Here is an 18948-nt window from a genome sequence, read left to right on the forward strand (position 1 = left end):
GTCGCCGGACGTGCGTGGCCGCGGTGCGCGCGCGCGCGCCCGGCTCTGTTTATTGTTGTGGTTCCGCGGCCCTCCTGGCTCCGCCCTCCGACCAATCAGAGCGGCGGGACGGATGAGTGGCAGGCGGCTCCGCCAATAGCCGCGCGCAGCGGTCGCCGGGCCGGCCGCCCTCGGGCCGCCATGTTGTGCCTGTCGGGAGGGCTGGCGGCGCCGGCCCCGGCCCCGCGGGAGCGTGCCATGGAGCCGCGGGTCACCCTGCGCGTCACCTGCCGCCGCGACACCCGCACATTCCTCGTGGCCGACCCAGCACACACGACATGGGCCGATGTGGAGGCCATGGTGAGCGCAGGCTGGCCGCGGGAGGCGGAGCGGGGTGTCCCCCGCGGGGAGCCGGCTCGGTGAGGTGCTGGCCGTGCCAGCCAGGCTTTGAGGGCCCAGCGTCTTCCAAAGCGGTGTCCCGCATTTCACAGGCTGATAGAACTGGTGGCGCATACTGCTGCGATGTTGATTAATGTTTTTTCCTTAACAGTATGGTTTACTGCTGCTGTGTGCTTAGATTGATGTGAACGGCCTGGTTTGGATAAAGATTCTCAAGGGCCCTTATTGTTTTTTGTGAGCAGGTGGTCTTAGCTGTGTTCTTTGCCCTTTTCCACAGGTATGGGCCCTTAGTTTGGCTCTGTATCCCTCCGTAAATTACATTCTATTCCTGTTATTTCCTATTCTTATTGAAGTACCTTTGGTGAAAGGACACACGTCTGTCGCTTTTCTGACGGTTTGTCTGTGCTCTCTGGGGTAGAGTCACTAATACATTTTGTTTGGTCCCTTGGTTCCCCGAGCTTTGTGCTGGTTTGGGTAGAACAGCGCCTGACAGGGCCATGCATGTGTGAGAGTTGCTTATGAGGGTATTTGTATCATATATCACTTGGTATAGTTAAGAGTTTGTTTGGGTGCTTGTTTTCAGGGCTGTTTAGTGACAATTCCTGTATTGGCGTAGGGTGAAATTGTGTTGTAAAGATTCCCTTGGCTATGATGAAACTGACGTTATTATTATTATTGTTGTTGTTGTTTTTAATTCTGTAGCAACTGTTCTATTTTTTTTAGCTTGCTTTCAAAGTCCCATCTGAAGAGATCTTGTTGCTGTTTTGTTTTCTGTCTTTCAGCTCTTTTTCTGGCTAGTATATTTGAATATACATATAAGGAGGGTTTTGCTTTAGGAATTGCTCAAGTTCAAAATTTGAACTGCATCATCTTCACTTGTTGTATTTCAGTCCTTTCAAAGAGGCAAGCACTGGTTCAGTCTTAAAATACTGAGTTTACTTAGTGCAAGTAGACCCTGCAGGAATGTCTGAGCTGGTTAGAATCCTGCTTGCATCAAAGCTGGAAGCAGATTACTGTGTAAGAACTGTACTGCCCTTAATCTTAGGTATTCTGAGAGCCAGGGTGTGTTTGTTCAAGGTGTGGTGTTCTATTACAGTGTTTCCCTGACCAAGATAGAACCACGGGTTGTCTCTGTTGTGTGAATTGCTGTTTCAAGGGAGTATCAGTTAAACTTGTGTCTTCCTTATATTTTGATATTTTATTAAATGTGTTTGATGTTTATAAGGGGTAAGGTGAACTCTTGTTCTGCCTTGAGTTTAGGGGAACAATCTGTGGTGCTAGACCATGTAAGTACAGAGCACAGTTTCTTCCTGGCAAAGCAAGCTGGTTCTCTCACTGCACTCACACAGTTTGGGCTGTGTTGCTGGAAGAACAGCACGTTCTTCCAGAGCACGTTCACTGCAGAATGTGTCCGTGTGTGCCCTGTGTCCATGTGCTCCAGTGGGGCTGTGTAACTCCCCCAGGCAGCCTCTCCTGCCTGAGGCTGCTGCTGTTGTTCTCAGGTCTGGGCTAGCAGGACATGTGTCAGTTGTTTTGGAGAGTTTCTGTTGGGAAAAGTGAAGCTTTTGTAGGAACCTGGTACAAAAATGTACAGGAGCCTCAAAGACTCAGCATATGGAAACAACTGCTTTCATTTTATGCTTCATTTGGTGCTGCTCATTCTGCCTTTTTAATGTAAAATGCAAAACAACTGTTCAGCTTTAGTCTCTGAATTTTGATAGGCTGAAAAAACACTGATCACCTATTTGAGCTATCTTCCAGGTACTTTTTAATGTAAAAGATGGAATTTAGGGATTGTTTGCCTTCATGTTCATATTTTGCAGTGTTTACCATGACTGAGTTTGTTAACCCTGAGCTTGTCCTCTTAGAATGGGAAGGTTATTATTATTTATTTTGGAGTAAACATTAACTGGGCAAGGTGCAACAGGAAAGAAATTTGTTTATTCTTTTCATTAGGGGAAGTTAGTAAAACTTGAAGGGAAGGCACTGGGAGGAGTTCAACTCCAGAGGAATGGATTTGGTAAAGCAGTGTTTCCTTCAACTGAGAAACTGAACAGAGGGATAGAATGGTTTTAATGTTATTCCAAATTAATAATCACTAGTAACTGCGGGCTTCTGTAGTTCTGCCTCACTGTGGTTTTGTGTTCTTTTTTTTCATTACAGGTTAAAGTTTCATTTGACCTGGACAACATTCAGATCAAGTACATTGATGAGGATAATGATGAGGTAAAATACCTGCCACCCCACCCTCCCAATAAGTCAGCTGAAAAATGATTGGTGGCAGAAATTACTTTCTGCCTTGTGATGATTTGTAGTGAGTCCTTCAGAAGAGTCTGTTATGCAGATGGGGGTGGGGGAATGTTTGCCTTTTTAATTAGAAAATAGCTGATAGTCTTGTAGTTTTAATGCAGCATATGTATTTTAAAATACTTTTTTAGAAGCTACTGCCTTTCTTTTTCTCACCCTGTTGAAACACCCAGTGGTTCTCTCTGCTCTGAGGGAGGAAAGTTTCTGTTGAGGAATTTTTTTTTTTTTTTTTAACGAGAATAAGGTAGTTGTAACTATTTGTGTTTGCAGCTGTGGTAAAGCCCTGTCTCTTCAATCTAGAGTCCTTTCTCTGGAAAATGTAGGTCCTCAGTCATTAGCATATGTTTGCTTCAGTGATCTGGTGTACTCAAATCCTCTGCTTGCTTTATGCAATTGCTGTAATCTCCAAGCAGATTACTGACTCAGAAAACAAATTGGTTACTTCTAGTTGTCCTTGTTGAGTAACTTCCTGCTTGGCACAGTCTCACCCTCTCATATTATTTTTGTTTATCTGGAGATTCAGAGGGGAGTGTTACGCTCACACAGAATGGACCTTTTACAGATACAGTGTTCCACTGCTTGGATTATAGCTCTACAAAACAAGATGGGGGTTCTTCTTACTTTCTTCCCCTAAGGGGAAATGTCAAGAAGCTTCCAGTAAGATTTCAGAGAATGATTCTCCCTTTATTTTCCAGCCTGTATAATATATAAATACATAGATGCATCTATGAAGGCTTTTTCTGAAATACTGAGCAAACATTGTTCAGAATCCTGCATTGCTGTGGAGATTAAATAGCTTCTTGTATTAGTGACTTCGATGTGCAGAATTGATAAATAAATTTCTTTAGAATAATGGGCTTATGAAACACTTAATTGGTCTTTTGAAACCCTTAACTGGGCAGTTAAAGCAACTGGGGCCAAGCTCTGGACTTGTGCAGTGAGCCCAGGGGTACAGGCAGTGACTTTCTGAGGAGAGCACGCTTGTTCTGGGTGCCAACAGTGCCAGAGCTGCCTCCTGTGCCCATCCAGTAACAAACATGGGCTGCTTCAAAGCACCACAGCTTTGGGTAATGATTAAACACGGCAGCAATAACAAATATCTAAAGGACTGGTGTTTTAGAAACTGTGAATAAAAGTATGTTTATTCTGAAGTATGTTAATTTTAAGAGAATTGCAAAATTGGGTCTGATGCTCTTGTTCACTGTTACTTCTCTTTGCAGGTCTCTGTGAACAGCAAAGGTGAGATGCTGCTTTATTTATTTACAAATCAAGAAAGAGACCCCAACTGTTGCTTGAGTTTTTTTAAGATGCAGTTGAGAATGCTTGCTTTTTGATTTTTGTATTTTATATATGATTTGACATCAAGTTCTTCCCAAAGGAAAGAATGCTTGATCCGTAGAAACAAATTGGAAGTGACTGAATTAGTAGAATGTTGTGGCTCTTAGCTGTGAAAATGTGTGCTTGTTGGTGTGTATACAATTTCTTGCACTATTTTAAGAGAATTTACAGAAGGTAGGGGAAGGCCCTTGTCACCTAAGGGTTTCTAAGTACTGTGTGCAAAACTTATATCTGTTGTGTGAGATAGGGGCCATTCACATTTCTTTCTATTTTTCTTTAGAGGAATATGAAGAAGCTCTGAAGGTAAATGTGCTCTTTGACTTTTTTCAATATATTCATCCTTCTCCAATTAAAATTGGTGTAGCTGAGAAAAAAGAACAAACAGCATTACCTGGCCCAGGAAATCAGAATAGCTGTTTTCTAGCTTTGGACAGTAGCTTGAATGTCTTATTATATTTTTCTTCCATCCTGGTTTATGTTCATTTTTATAAGTTAGTTGAATATGCAGTTGGGATTCAGGACCTTGAGCAGCAGTGGGTTGGTTAAGAGACTGACTTTCTCAAACCCTTCAACAGTAATCGCATATTTGGAAATATTTGGCTTTAGTGAAACCCTTCAAAAAACTTGCCACATATACTTTGCTGCCAGAGTATATAATTAAAACTTAGTCAATGCTTAGTTACTCTATAAGCAGTTAGACTAAATAAGAATTGCATTTCTTTATGTTTCTATTTTACATTATTAAGTCTTTCAAAACATTTTGCTCATGGTTTCAATTTCAAATCTGATAATTTCAAAATAGTCATAAATTGCTGGACACAATCTATTGTTTACTGGCTCCTATGAACACTTTATTGTAGGCTGAAAAATTCCACTAGAATATTTGCATGATTATCTTGGCTTTTAATAAACTTTTTAATAAGCATATCAGTAACCTTTCAGAAGTAGAGTATCAACTGACTCTACCTTGGCATCTCTCTCAGTTTTTCATTTTGTGTCTGTTAGTCTTTCCCCACCCTTTCCCCAAACTCTCCAATGTAGTGTAATACTGTATTTTTACAGATTTTTTTATCCTGATTATGAGTGGAAAACATGGTGTATGTATGTACTGTTTATTTAGATTGCAGTTAAACAAGGAAATCAGCTTCAGATGAATGTCTATGAGAAGAACTCTTCTCGTGATTTGCAACTACATGAAAAAATTGTGACAGAAAAGCTGGTGCTTCCTAAAGATGAGAAAAAACCACTTTTGCATTCCATGCTAGCTCAGGGATTAGAGGAAGAATTAAAAAATGATGAGGAGCTGACCATTCAGGTAAGAGACTGAGCTGCATTAAAGCAAAGAATTAAAAAATGTAATTCACTTTGTAGACTGATTGTCTTCTTTAGCCATATATAAAACTGAGTTCAGAAGCTGGTCTCTGTTTTCAGTTACCAGCACCTGTTGAAGCTCACCAAATAGTCTGAATGTCTTCAAGAGGATAATTTGATGCTATCTTTAGAAATACAGGTGCTTTCATGTTGCCCATTGTTAAGTATTTTGATAAATGGAGCAATTCATCTCCTGAAGCCTTCATTGACATCTGGTAACTTCTGGTTGACTTGACTTCTTTGGTGTGTAATTACACTCAAATGCTAATGAGGCAGAAATGGTTCAGGAAAATGTCAGTGACTATTTTGTGTTGCTTCTCTACTGTTTCCTGAAGAACTTTGATCATTTTTATATAAAGACACTTAAAAGCTATTTCAGCAGTTAATTTGCTGTGTTGAGGGTTTTTTTCAAAAAATTTGCATCCTTTGTGTTTATTTTGTTGTTTCTTTTTTTTCCCCAGCAAAAGTTAAATCAGACCAGACCAGAAATCATAAATGAAAATCCTCCAGAATGGTTTACTAGCTACTTGGAAACAGTAAGTGTATTGTCTTGCAAGTTTTGGTATACTTAAATACATAAGAAGTTGTGCATGGAAGAGATCTTTGTGATGCCTGACTCTGGACATCTGAACACTCTTGCCATCAGGACTTGTGGCCAGGATCTTAATGAGAACTAGATGTCTAACTGTGTCTACAGTGGAAGGGTACCTTAAAAAACCCCAAAACCATGAACTTGCTCTATCCAACTTGTGAAAAGTGGAATGTTTAGTTTATGCATTTGATTAGCTTGAGTGTAGTTTTAAGTAGCTCCTATAACAGAATCCTTGTGGTGCTCCAGACAGCCATAGGAATTCCAGACCACTCATTGTGGGAGAGCATGGAACAGTGGTGCTCTTGTAGGCTCTTGATTGCCCAGTTTCTGCAGGGCAATACTTTTGGTTTCCTGTGGTTGAAAGCAGAGCATTTGATGACCTTACTTTTCTTGACTTTGAGAAAATACTTTCAGGCAGCCATTGACAATAAGCTACAAGTTAAGATGCGGATGTTAACTTGTTTTGAACAGTTATTAAACATCACTGAAAAGCAGTTTGATATCACTGCAAAGAATTCATTAGCTAGCAAGTTTTTGAAATTATGTGCATTTATCTTTAAGCTTTTTTCTCTAACGTCTCCTTTCCTTTGCCACCTATTTATACAAACTAAAAATAGGGGAAATTCATGGTTACGTTTGAAACACTAATAGGCAAATCAGAACTTAATGGTAGAGAGTCCAGAGGGGTTTGGGAGTTGGGGTAATTGTTTTGAAGATGAGTTTCCGTCCCTTCAGGCAAGCTTATGGAAGAAAAACAATATTGTAAGCACAAATGCGTGATTTTTAACTTCTTAAAACCTCTGGGTTGGTATTTTCTAAAATAAAAGTCCTCTCTGCTGAATGTGGTATTTGTTTAATTTTATGAAGAGTGTGCTGGGGGTAGGGGAAATGACTCTGAAGTAGTCTGTGACTACTGACAGATTGGGAGACTTGTGACAATATAACTCAACTTTTCAAACTTAATAAGTGGCTCTCATTCATGACCGCTTTAATTTCTTTCCAGTTCAGGGAACAAGTAGTTAAGGAGACCGTTGAGAGGCTGGAGCAGAAGCTGTATGAGAAGCTTGTTCATCGCAATCAGCCTCCAGATTTCTGTGAGAGCTCAGTTCCAGCAGCAGCTGCACCTTCAGAGAGCCCGTTGGGGAGCAGCAGCCCCTGTGACTGGCTGATCTCCTGCTGCAGCTGCCAGGCTCGCATCGTTGGGGTGCGCTACCAGTGCAGGTAGAGTGTGATGGGAGCGGGGGGAACCTGACATGCACAGCCTGAGGGTGAGTCTGAGAAACTGCCTTGGGCTTAGATACTCCCAGGTTCTTAATCTGCAGCCTGCTGTAGAATGTCTGCTGTGTGTCTCACCAACAGCTGATGTTCTCTCCTGTGGTCACTAGACTTTATCTGCATAAAAGCAAGATTAATACTATTTTGGGAAAAGGCAATTGTTAAAGTGTGAGAACTTTAGTACGCTGTATTCTCAATGGCTCCTCACTGTATCTGCACAGGACATGCAGAAATTGTAACAGGAAATGTTTTGTTTGGTTAACTAAACAAAATAAGCAAGGCTTGGAACTGCTAGTCTGTTATAGTTTGGTTCTGACAGTCAGTGAGATTAAGGTAGGTCATACTATTTTTAATGATTGCACTGTTGTCTGTCTAAAAATATGAAGTAGATTTTGATGAATGTCTTAAGTGAGGTGTTAAAAGTGAGAGTTTTATTTGAATGAGGCAATTGCTGTAAAGACCAGCAGTTTGGGACTAGACAGAAACAGTGGATGAAATGCCAGCAGGAGTTTTTCTTTGGATTTGTTTTTTCCTTGCTGTCAGGAGAGGACAATCTCTTTTTTATCAGCCTTGTTCCTGGAGGAGCAATCTGCTTTGCATTCCTGAATGCTTGTTGACTTAGCCTCTGTTTTCATAAGTATGGTGCTGTTTCTGGCCCTGGATTTTGGTAAAATGTACTGCCCTTTGTAGCAACAATTTTAGTCACTTGTGCTAAAGGAAGCATCAATTTTTTTCCAATATGTGTTCAAAGAAGTGGGAGCTGTGTTGCAGTTTTTCCAGGAAGAGAGAGAAAATCATGTAGGTATTCCGCATGGCTCCAAATACTGATCTATAAGTGAGACATCCAGCTGCTGTCACTTAGGAACTACTTACAATGATAGCATCATACAAAGTTTCTCTGCAGAAATTCTTTGCCTCTTGATAACCTTCTGTCTTTTCTGCTTTGCAGCCTTTGCCCAGCCTACAATATCTGTGAAGAGTGTGAAGCAGGAACATATGCACATGATCCAAACCACGTCTTGTTAAAGCTGCGCAGGCCCATCCCCTGTGCTGCTGACAGTTACAGCCTGGCAGAGCTCTCCCCACGCCTGCCTGCTACTCTGGAGCAAGTCAGGTAAATGCTGGCAGTACCTGGCAAGATTGTTCTGATTGCAAGTGAAAACACCTGTGCTGGAGTGGAGGTTCAGCTTTTATTTTATTTTAGAGATAACAAGAAATGGAAAGGGTATTCAAACTTTCTTGGGAGTAGTTAAAAATAGCTACATACTCATAAAGGGCCTAAGTCATAAATCTTACAGTCTTTTTAATAACAAAGTAGAAAAGACAGACTTTTGTGTCATAGATGGGTAATAAACTTTGAGAACTTACTTTTTCTTTGAGCATTCTATGTCTGCCTTTTTTTTGTTCTTTCAGTGACCATTCAAAATAGTTCCAAAAGCAACTGTGAGGATGTTCTTTTAAAATCATTTGGTGTCCAGTCTAGAAGTGTGGTATATTTCATGAAGGGTTTCCTTGAGACTAAGACTCTGTTGGCTAAAAATAAATTCTGATCAGTTTAATGTAATAAAGTGTGTTAATTGCTTTGCAGGCTCCAGAAACAGATGGACAAAAGATTTCTGAAGGCAGAGAAGCAAAGATTGCGAGCAGAAAAGAAACAGCGAAAAGCAGAGGTCCGAGAGCTCAAAAAGCAGCTAAAATTGCACAGGAAAATTCATCTGTGGAATTCTATCCATGTATTGGAAACAAATGGCTCACCTACTCTGAAATCTGAGAGTCTCCAGCCTAATACCTTCCTGTAAGGCTTGTTGTTAACTGGGCATCTGGTAGTTGTGCTGCCTGACCTTTTGTTATGAGACCAAGTTAAAGTAACAGGAGGAAGGTTATGAAATTGCTCATTTGAAGTATGATTTGTCATTTGACTGTATGAGAATTCTGTCTAAATGCAATTTGCAATGTAGAGTGTTTATAGTTGAGAGGAGAGTAGGAGAAAGGAAAAAAAAAAAGGGACTGATGGTTATTACCAGAGACTTAGTGATTTATGCAGATTTAGGAGGAAGGGGAGTGCCTAGGGTTATACATACACATGCATGCTCATACAGCATGAATTAACATTGCTGCCAGTTTTAAAAAAGTCTGTATCTTCCTGCTTTATTGTGTCTGCATAAAGTCAAGTACATTCTGTGTATTTATGTTCAGTGCTATTCCTTTTTTTTTTAATGTGCTCTTAAGCTGAGGTTCATTAGACAGCAGCCTTTGCAGGCAGCTGCTCTGCATTTCCCACTCCCTCTGAGTTTATGAATATGCAGTGTAAAACTTGTATAGTTTGTTTCTTTAATTCATCCCTTCCATTTAGGGTATTTAAAAGCCAAATGAACATTAATCAGCAGCTGAACTTCCTCAGTTTTGGTGTATTTTGTTTTTTTTTTTTGTTTCCTCTCTCCAATCCCAGGAGTCCTAATCAACCCTTCCAAGCAATTGTCCCAACACTAAGTGCAGTATTTGTGGATGAGAATTTGCCTGATGGTACTCACCTGAAGCCAGGAACAAAGTTTATCAAACACTGGCGAATGAAAAACACTGGCAATGTGGAATGGAGCTCAGACACAAAGGTATCTTGCCTTAGCTCTTCCTTCTACAGACTAAAATCATTCTGGAAGATAACATTTGTATGTGAATTCTCTGTTAGGATCTGTTTAAGATTTCCTTTGGCCTGTTGATTCATAGCTGGGAATTCTGGGGCAATAAGCTGTGCCAGAATCACTCCTACTCTTCACAAGTGTAGACTATAGGAAGAAAGCAATTCAGAATACCATCACTGGACATGTTTCCCATTAATAGTGTGTCCCCCATGTTATAATGGTACAGTTTGACCCTGTTTACAACTGTTCTTTTGCTTTTCTGACCTCCAAATCCCTTTGTTCTGCGAGTGGCTGCATTTGTGTTGAAAGATGAGGCTATCTTTGTGTTGGTAGTGACTGATGTGAGGATGTGTACTAGCAGCTTGTCTTCCCCATGCCTGGTATCTACAAGGCCTTTCAGCAGAGCAGCCTTGCTTCCTGCTGCCCACACTTGGCAGAGAAGCTTGAGAAGTTAACTTTTGGCTTTTTCTCTTGTCTATTTCAGTTGAAACTTATGTGGGGTAATCTGACCTTGGCATCTTCTGAGAAAAAAGATGTATTAGTGCCATCCCTTCCATCTGGACAAGTAGGAACTGTTTCAGTTGAGTTTGTAGCTCCCAATATAGAAGGAACTTACACTTCTCACTGGAGACTGTCGCACAGAGGGGAACAGTTTGGGCCAAGGATCTGGTGCAGTATTGTTGTGGATCCCTCTCCAGCTGCTGACTATGTAGAAGGTGATTGGAAGGATTCTGACTCCTGTCAGAAGAGCAGAGCTTGCACAACCAAACAGGCAAGTCACTCACCTGGTATTTGGGGCAGTTCAGAATTGCCTTGGAGAAGGAGCATTGTGTATTGTTTGGCAAAGTATTCCTATCTAACTATTCCAGGGGATTCTCTTCGCTGTTTGCTTTTAAATTTATTTTTAATAGGAAGGAAATACAACATATATTGCGTTTTTAAGTTCTAAAGTAGTTGTTCTTTATGACAGGCATGATATTAGCTATCAGTGTGTTGCAGCTGTTTTTCTTCTTCCTTGGTTGAACTGAAACACTGCAGCATTTCTCTTTGTTAGGTCTTGTCCTTTTAGCTCTGTAATGAATTGATTGAAATGTCTTTCAAATTACTTGTGTGTTTACACAAAATTGAGGCTTTAGATTCCATGTGATCTTTTATTTACTCTGGCTAAGGGGCTTCTGTTTTTTTGTTTTTGCAGGATGCTCCCTTAAAGACAGAAACAGGTGCTCAACTGATAGGTGAAATTGCAGAGCAGGCTGAAATACCTCTGCCAACTATTCCTTTAAAGATCAAAAATCTGCCAAGTGAGAGAGAATTTTATATCCCATCTGTTGATCTACTGACTGCACAGGTAAGTGTTAAAATTCAGGTAGATGTAAAGAAAACCACATTGGGTTTGATGCCTAGGTAGGTAGGTAGACATCTGTAAGAATAAAGCTTCTGAGCTCTAAAATTGGCCACTATTTTCAGAAAGAGTATATTGCATTTTATATAGTGGAGCTGTATTCCCAAACTGGTATTAGGTACTGTCATTATGTGGAGGGTATGTGTAGGAAAGATTAAGATTCTCAAAAAAGAGTCAGCACTGAGTCTTTCTCTGGCCCTAACAAGGGAGTTTTTAGCTTTGTCCCTTGCTGCCCTGATTTGTGCACCATATTCAATGATGTAAATATAGGTTGTGGGAAAACTGCCCCCTGAGGTTGTGTTGAGGAACAAATTGTTTTTGGTACATCAGTGGGGTCTGTGCTGCCAAGTACAGATAGGATGCAGTTTCATAGTTTGCTCATGGAAGCTGTGTGTTCTTTCCTGTAGGATTTGCTGTCCTTTGAGCTGTTGGACATTAATATTGTGCAGGAATTGGAGCGAGTGCCACACAACACTCCTGTTGGTAAGGCTCCCGTATTCTCTCTGCTCTCTAGAGCACAGATAGCTATCCTTTGTGTTTTTCAGTCTTGGCTTCTTTTCACCTTCATATCCCCAAGAACATAACATTCCAGGTGTTGAGGAATGCTGCCATTTTCTTTGCACAGCCAGAGGCAGAGTAATGCAAAGCTAGTTGCTTATTCCACCAGATTATCTTGCAAAATAACTAAGTTTCGTCAGTCTTGAAAGAATGTCCCTTAAAAAGAATAAATTTTAAAATTGTTACCTCATGGAGGCTCCTTCTCCTTTAGTGCCAATTGTCTTTGCTCCCTGTGTTTTCCAGACATGACTCCATGCATGTCCCCTTTGCCACGTGACAGCCCCTTGCTGGAGAAACCTGGCTTAGGTCAGATAGAGGAGGAGAACGAGGGGAGTGGATTTAAACTAGTGCCTGGTAAGCAGTAGTCCTGAGGAGCTTGGGGGTGAAGGGAGGATATTGTCACTTCTGTGTAGTCAGCAAACCTGATGTCTAAAAGGGATTCTAACTCCTGTCTTCCTCTTCCTTGGAGAAAAAAAAAAATGTTTGGCTCACGAACCTGGAGTCTGACACTACATTAGTGATTACAGAGGTTGGAGTATAATATATATAGATTTGGAAATAGCAATCATAGAATTGCAGAATGGTTTGGGTTGGAAGGAACCATAAAGATTATTCAATTCCACACTCCTGCCATGAGCAGGGACAACTTCCCCTATCCCAGGCTGCTCCAAGCCCCATCCAGCCTGGCCTTGGACACTTCCAGGGGTGGGGCAGCCACAGCTTCTCTGGGCAACCTGTGCCAAGGCCTCCCCATTCTCAAAAGGAAGAATTTCTGCCTAATATCTATCTAAATATACCCTCCTCCATGTTAAAGTCATTCCCTGCTGTCCTATTATTGCATGCCTTTGTATGAAGTCCTTTCAAATGCTTCTTTTGATTTATCTGACCACTAGAATTGTTGGGAGAATTAACAATCTGCCCTTTATAGACTAGGTTGTACTCCAAACACTCCAGGTGTGTTCCCCATACTTCTCAATCACTTCCACATTCAACTTGAGCTAAATTCAAAAATCTTTGAATTTTTAGAAGGAATTTACACACAAAGTCAATATTAGCTGTGGCTAGTCTAAAAAAATCTTCATATAGTTACATTTCCTTGTTGTGGTGGTAAAATCTGTTATGTTTCCCTTTCCAAGGAATGGCAGAAACCTGCCTTTCTGTGGACTCCTCTGTGGTGACAGTGAAAGCTGAACATGCATTGAACCAGGAGGAAGGGGAGGAAGATATGAGTGGGACTCAGTTTGTCTGTGAAACTGTAATTCGATCTCTGACCCTGGATGCTGCACCTGACCACAAACCCCCACAAAAAAACCCCAAAAGTAAGTACTATCATTAGTTGCCTACTCTGGCTTGATGTATTTGCAGTCAGACATGAGGCAGAAATTGCTCAGCTCAGGTGTTTGATACCATTTGATTGTTTTTCCTGATTGGTTTTAATAGACTCTTTACAAACATTGCAAGACACCTTCAGTTGCAATATGATAAATGAAGACTCTCCTATGATAAATACTAATTCCACTTCCAAAAAGGAAGCAAAGATTCATCAGTCCGAACCAGTGACAGAAAATTCCGGTGGTAAGTAAAATGGGTTTGAATGTAAGATAAAGTTGTAAAAAGATCATGTGTAAGAAGTTTAAGTTTTCTGTATAGCTCTTGTTCCTGGTTTTACTAGAAGCATTAATACCTGCAGTCTATTTGCATAGGCTTAATATTAAGATCTGTTACTCTTTCACATACACCCCCACACAAAAGGGAAAATTACACCATTAATGGCAGCAGCTAAGGTTTACACTTGTTTCTAAATACTTGTCTTTTACAACTGGGACAATTCTGTCTCCGTTGTTGTCCAAAGAAAATAGGCTATGGTTAATACCTCACTTTTTTTCCTACTAGGGGATCTTCCACTGTCTGATAAGAGCACAAGCCCCAGTAGTGGTACTGGCAATTGTGATGAAGAGGAAGATGATAAAGATGATGTTCAGAGTCAGTGCTCCTCTGCTTCCTCAGAGGATTATATCATTATTCTCCCAGAGTGCTTTGACACCAGTCGGCCATTGGGTGACTCCATGTATAGTTCAGCTCTTTCTCAGCCTGGTTTAGAAAAGGCTGGAGAACCTGAAACAGTAGCAGAGAACACAGAAGGAGGAAGCCAGCCACAGATCCAGAGGGTCACTGATACACTGACAACTTCCCCAGCACTGGCTGCAGGACCATTAACCCCAGCGACTGTGGACAGCTTACCCCAGGCACAAAGGTATGATTTGGGGACAAGAACAAAATGGTGATGCTGGTATTGCTGTAAAGTCTGTAAGGTCTAGCACTTTCCAAATAGGAACTGTTGTAACAACAGTTTTATCATATACTGAGGTAAATGTTCTTAAACCCTGCAACTTTTTATAGAGCCTGTACTCACTGATGTGGGTGAGTGTAAGGGAGGGAGGGAGAGGAGCATGTGAAGTTTTTTCTGTTGACCATAACTTATTTATGTGTGTACATGTAGAATAAAAATACTGATGTTTTTGCCTTATGTTCTCAGGAATCTTTCATCTCTTCAGAATTCTATCTTCCAAGAACCAAACACACCAGCTTCAGAGAATATCTCTTCTGCTCCTCATGATCAAATACAAAGAGAAGGTATTGACAGTATTTAATGAAGGGTGCAGACTATTGCTATCATTTTTTCCTTATGCCTAGTATTGAATTTGATGTCTTGTTTCTCTTTAGGAGAGTAGAAAATCTACCAAATAAAGATTTTAGTTTTTCTCTGGGTGTTAAACTTTTGCTATATGGATGTTACAAATAAAGAAATTATTTGCTTTATGGATCAGTTAAGAACATCTATTATAGGAAATGGTGAGAGGATACTCAAAAGTACTTACAGGCATGTGGAAAATTACCTTGCTCTGGAATTAATGAGCTATGTGTTTAAGCTGCTGTTACAGTCACTGAGACAGCAGCTCCTCTCATGTTAAACACCATTGATGAATCAGTCATATGGTTCTGAAAATCTTCTGACTGCTTTCACTGCAGTACCTGGTCTGCATAACTAAACTCAGAGTATTGGTGTTGGACTGAGATAAACTTTTTGCTGTTTATGTATGTGTTGCGTTTCTCCAGCTTAACTGTCTTTAACTGGATACATTGACATTGTGTTCCTCTTCCAGACCCCAGCGGTGAAGATAATCATGGGCCAGGATCTTCTGCATTTCTCACTAAGTTCTCAGAAAACCCGAGGTAATGAAGCTGAAGCTGTGACTTCACAAGCACCTTTTTTAGACTGAGAACAGTTTAATTAGACACCTAGGAAAAAGCTCTGGCCTACAGATTTCATGTAGTCATTAATTTGGAAAGAGGCCTTTCTTCTTAAAGCAAACGTTATATTTTCATAAGGTCTTGGTTTCTACTTGGGCACAAATCGAAAGGATGCAGAACTGGCAAGCCAAAGTTAATGAAGAGCTCAAGTTGAAATTGATGCTTGTAAATGCTTGTAAAATTCTGTGTTTTTTTAATCTGGAAAATGTCAGCATTCTTAGAATGGGGATTTTACAAGTTAGCTATAAAGTTGTCTTAAAATACTGAGACTAAAGAAGTAAGTTAAAACGTTGAGTAGAATATTAAGTAACTTAAGTATTCATAGAAAACAAATAGAAGCTACCCTACCCTGGGTGTGTCAGTGCACAGCTTTCATGTAGGTATGTTCTCTTCTAGATGGGAACATGAAACTCTTTACAAAAGGTCACTTCATGGAAAGCATACACCCACAATTTAATAGAAGCTGTCAAGAAAAAATAACGAGTTCTTGTGTAGCTCATTTCCCAAAGATTGCTGATTCCTTTGGATCACAGGCTGTTGTCTCCAACAGTCCTTGCCTCAACAGGCAGCAACTTGCATTTCACTAAAAAAACCCTTGGCTTTACTGACCCTAAAGCAGCACCTGCTCTCTTCACAGGTACCCTCAAGGAAGCAGCATTGCTGGAGAACTCATGAAAGGAGCTTTGTCAGTCGCTGCTTCTGCCTACAAAGCATTATTTGCTGGACCACCCATTATTGAACAGGTGAATGTCTTTCTTGTGTGCTGTATGAGTTTCATAGAATTAAGACAACCATAAATGTATAGGTGCATGTTTTTTAAGTGTATCAATATGCTATATTGGAGTTAATGTAAAATGTTAAATTTGATGCTGTCCCTTTGAGGTTTGCTGCTCTCAGCAGACTGGGAAATCCATGCTATAGGGATGGAAGCACGTCTCTTGTGGCATCGTGTAAGAGTAGTAGCTCACCTTTCTAAGTGAGCAATGAAGGGGATTATAAATGGCTTAAATGCCATTTAAGGGCCAGAAGAGCCTCTGTGCCTCAGCTTGAGTCTAGTATAATGCAGGGCCTCTAGTTCAAATGGCAAAGTGTAAATTACCTTTTTTAGCTTATTTTACTGTCCTTTGTTTTCAGCAGCCTGCAGCTCCAGAAGAGCAGACTGCCACTCTGCTGTCCAGTCTGTGTGAGATGGGATTCTGTGACAGGCAGTTAAACTTGAGGCTGCTGAAGAAACACAACAATAACATGATTGAAGTGGTAACTGAATTGCTTCATATCAGTAACAGAGACTGGTGCAGTAGGTGCTAAACCTGCCTGGCGGAGAGAGGAATAGTCTTCATTGAGTAAACTCTAATTAAAGATTGCAAGAGAGGCTGCTCCTCAGCTGCTCTCTGTTTGGAGGTTTGACTTAAAATTTTGGCTTTTCTTTGAGCATTTGACTTCTTTATTTCTGTTTTTTTACCCTCATGGAAATGTCAGACAACCCTTGTGGCATCTCTTGAAATGGATACCAGAATTTCAGTTACTATTTGAATCTCATAGTTAAATGAGTAGATTTTAAATCTAATTTCAGATCAAATCCTTTTACCAGGGAATCATGTAGAACTAAACTTTGTACTCAGATGAGAACTTCCCATTTTATTGTGTATACACTTTTTCTTTAGGCAGCTGGAAATTTTTTGTTGGCTTAGTTAGCTTTGGAATAGAAACCAGTGTAAAATGCTGCTGTAAAATGTAGTCCTGCTTAATTTACAAGAGATGCCTGAAACTAGGAGTTTCTTCTGAGGATTTAGTAATTGGTTTTCCAATGTGTGATAGTAAACTGACAAATTTAAATCTTATGAATTATTCTAAGAAAAAGAACTTACTCATAGAAGAAAGCCATCTTATATCATCAATTGACTTTTGAAAAGTCTGAAAGTGTAACTGCAGTTAAACTGATGAGCACCAGTGAAGTTGTTGCTTGCTGTAGCGGAATGAAGCAGGAGAATTACCACCAGCAATTAAATCAGTAATGATAGTGCACACCAGATCTCTAACAGTAGAAGTATAACCTACATAAAATATTTTGTTAAAAACAGAGTGTATGGGTAGGAAAGGCTTTTCTAGGAATCTTTACAGGCTCTTTGTAAAAAGATTAAAAATTTGACCATTACCTTTTTTCACTACTAAATGTGAACATCTTACTCTGTTAATATCACATTAAAAAATGCAAGAATATGTAGGAATCCAGACCTGAACTCGAGTACAAATTTTGGTAATGTTCAGGAATGGAAAGAATGCTTGAAGCAGGGATCACATAATTTTACATTAGAGTTTGAAAAATGCATTAACTTAAGCACTTTCAAATGTACAGTCTCCTCTGATGGTTTTAGCTGGTCCTGTGTTTCCATAGCCACATTTGTAGAATTCATTTTTCTCGTAAGATTTTTTAGAAGCCCATATTTAATTTGGAAATCTAAGAATTCCCTTCTAAACGTGCTGAGAGATTTGATTCTGAGGAATGACAAGAAATGAGCACCAGACACTGCTGTGCAGTGGGGGTATCCATAGATAACTCCTCAGACTTCAGTCCCCTCAGCAGCTGACAGTGTTGGTTACATTCTTACTTTCAAGTAAACATTTTTCCTTGCTGTAGTAAGAAACCATTGATTCTAAAATATTTTATATTACTCCTGCTTCAAACTAGTGTTCTGTTTTGTCACAGTATAGCTGAAGCAGTGTCAGTATTGTGGCTGACCAAGTTAGCAGTAATTTTTTAAAAGACTTAGTACCCATAGAGATAAAATACCATTAAAATAGTTCAAGGAAACAAATGTATCATACCACTTTCATTTTAAACCTATTTTTATAGATTGTGGAAGATATACTCTTAAATGCTTATTTTGAAATACAGTAGAGGTATTTTGCAGTGTTTCCCATCTCTCTGTATACCAGTACAACTGTGTGCTGTGGACCAGTTAAAGATCCTTCTGTAACTTTCCACCTTAACTTGGGTGTGTTGTTTTGAGTAGCTTTTTACTAATGCCAACTCTAGAACAAGGAGGAGGAAAGCACAAGGGTGAAATGCAGAAGCTGATGACACTGAAGCAGTGTGCTCATTTGCTTGGGTCTCTCAGGCCCAGCAGGACCCATGTTTGCCGTGCATACCTTCGTACTTGGAATGAATTCACATGTTCTATGAATTACAAAACTGAAACATTTGAGGAGGAACACTTCATTGCAGATTGAAATGGCAAGTGTGAGATGCTATTCTCTTTAGGTTACTTTTTACTAGAGTTTAGATGCTGTATGCTCTGGCTTAAGATAGATATATTTCCGTTGGCTTTGTATATTTTGTTAATGGATGCATGATATAATTTATAATATATTCTATAGAGCAGATGAGGCCTCTGTATCTTATTTTGGGCGAGCGCAGGCGCCTGGGGCTGGGGTTTGGGATGGGGTTCCAAGCCCTGCTGCTGCTGCCTGGGGCTGGGGTTTGGGATGGGGTTCCAAGTCCCACTGCTGTCACCTGGGGCTGGGGTTTGGGATAGGATTCCAAGCCCCACTGCTGTCACCTGGGGCTGGGGTTTGGGATGGGGTTCCAAGCCCTGCTGCTGTCACCTGGGGCTGGGGTTTGGGATGGGGTTCCAAGCCCCGCTGCTGTCACCTGGGGCTGGGGTTTGGGATGGGGTTCCAAGCCCTGCTGTCACCTGGGGCTGGGGTTTGGGATGGGGTTCCAAGCCCCGCTGCTGCCGCTGGCTCTGGACCAGCAGGGGCGGTGGGCACCGCAG

The 18948-nt window shown here is 40.6% G+C and overlaps 1 protein-coding gene across 5 annotated transcripts; it reads left to right on the plus strand.

The window, feature by feature from the left end:
• Positions 1–147: 147 nt before the first annotated feature.
• On the plus strand, positions 148–18556 carry NBR1 (NBR1 autophagy cargo receptor). 5 transcript variants are annotated; one of them, XM_058857879.1, is made up of 21 exons: positions 149–339; positions 2542–2604; positions 3906–3924; positions 4304–4326; positions 5144–5338; positions 5856–5930; positions 6990–7207; positions 8211–8375; positions 8850–9056; positions 9711–9870; positions 10385–10672; positions 11096–11248; positions 11710–11785; positions 12104–12214; positions 12997–13179; positions 13301–13435; positions 13754–14114; positions 14397–14494; positions 15025–15094; positions 15810–15915; positions 16307–18556. In XM_058857879.1, exons 1-21 carry the CDS (start codon positions 181–183, stop codon positions 16478–16480), a joined length of 3039 nt encoding a protein of 1012 aa, XP_058713862.1. In that variant the 5' UTR covers positions 149–180; the 3' UTR covers positions 16481–18556. The 5 variants fall into 5 exon arrangements, with proteins under 5 accessions (XP_058713865.1, XP_058713862.1, XP_058713864.1 ...); XM_058857881.1 differs by having other exon boundaries at positions 16310–18556; XM_058857883.1 differs by lacking the exon at positions 149–339 and adding an exon at positions 2356–2398.
• Positions 18557–18948: the final 392 nt, after the last annotated feature.

This window comes from Poecile atricapillus, chromosome 27 (genome assembly GCF_030490865.1).
Source record: "Poecile atricapillus isolate bPoeAtr1 chromosome 27, bPoeAtr1.hap1, whole genome shotgun sequence".
Classification (NCBI taxonomy): Eukaryota; Metazoa; Chordata; class Aves; order Passeriformes; family Paridae; genus Poecile; species Poecile atricapillus.

What these genes read in the sequence shown, in the direction of transcription:
- NBR1 (XM_058857879.1), top strand. Translation starts at nt 181, where the DNA reads ATGTTGTGCCTGTCGGGAGGGCTGGCGGCGCCGGCCCCGGCCCCGCGG. An exon ending in CTCCAGCCTAATACCTTCCT is followed by an intron (nt 9,057 to 9,710) that starts GTAAGGCTTGTT and finishes CTCCAATCCCAG; the next exon opens with GAGTCCTAATCAACCCTTCC. An exon ending in AGTGACAGAAAATTCCGGTG is followed by an intron (nt 13,436 to 13,753) that starts GTAAGTAAAATG and finishes TTTTCCTACTAG; the next exon opens with GGGATCTTCCACTGTCTGAT.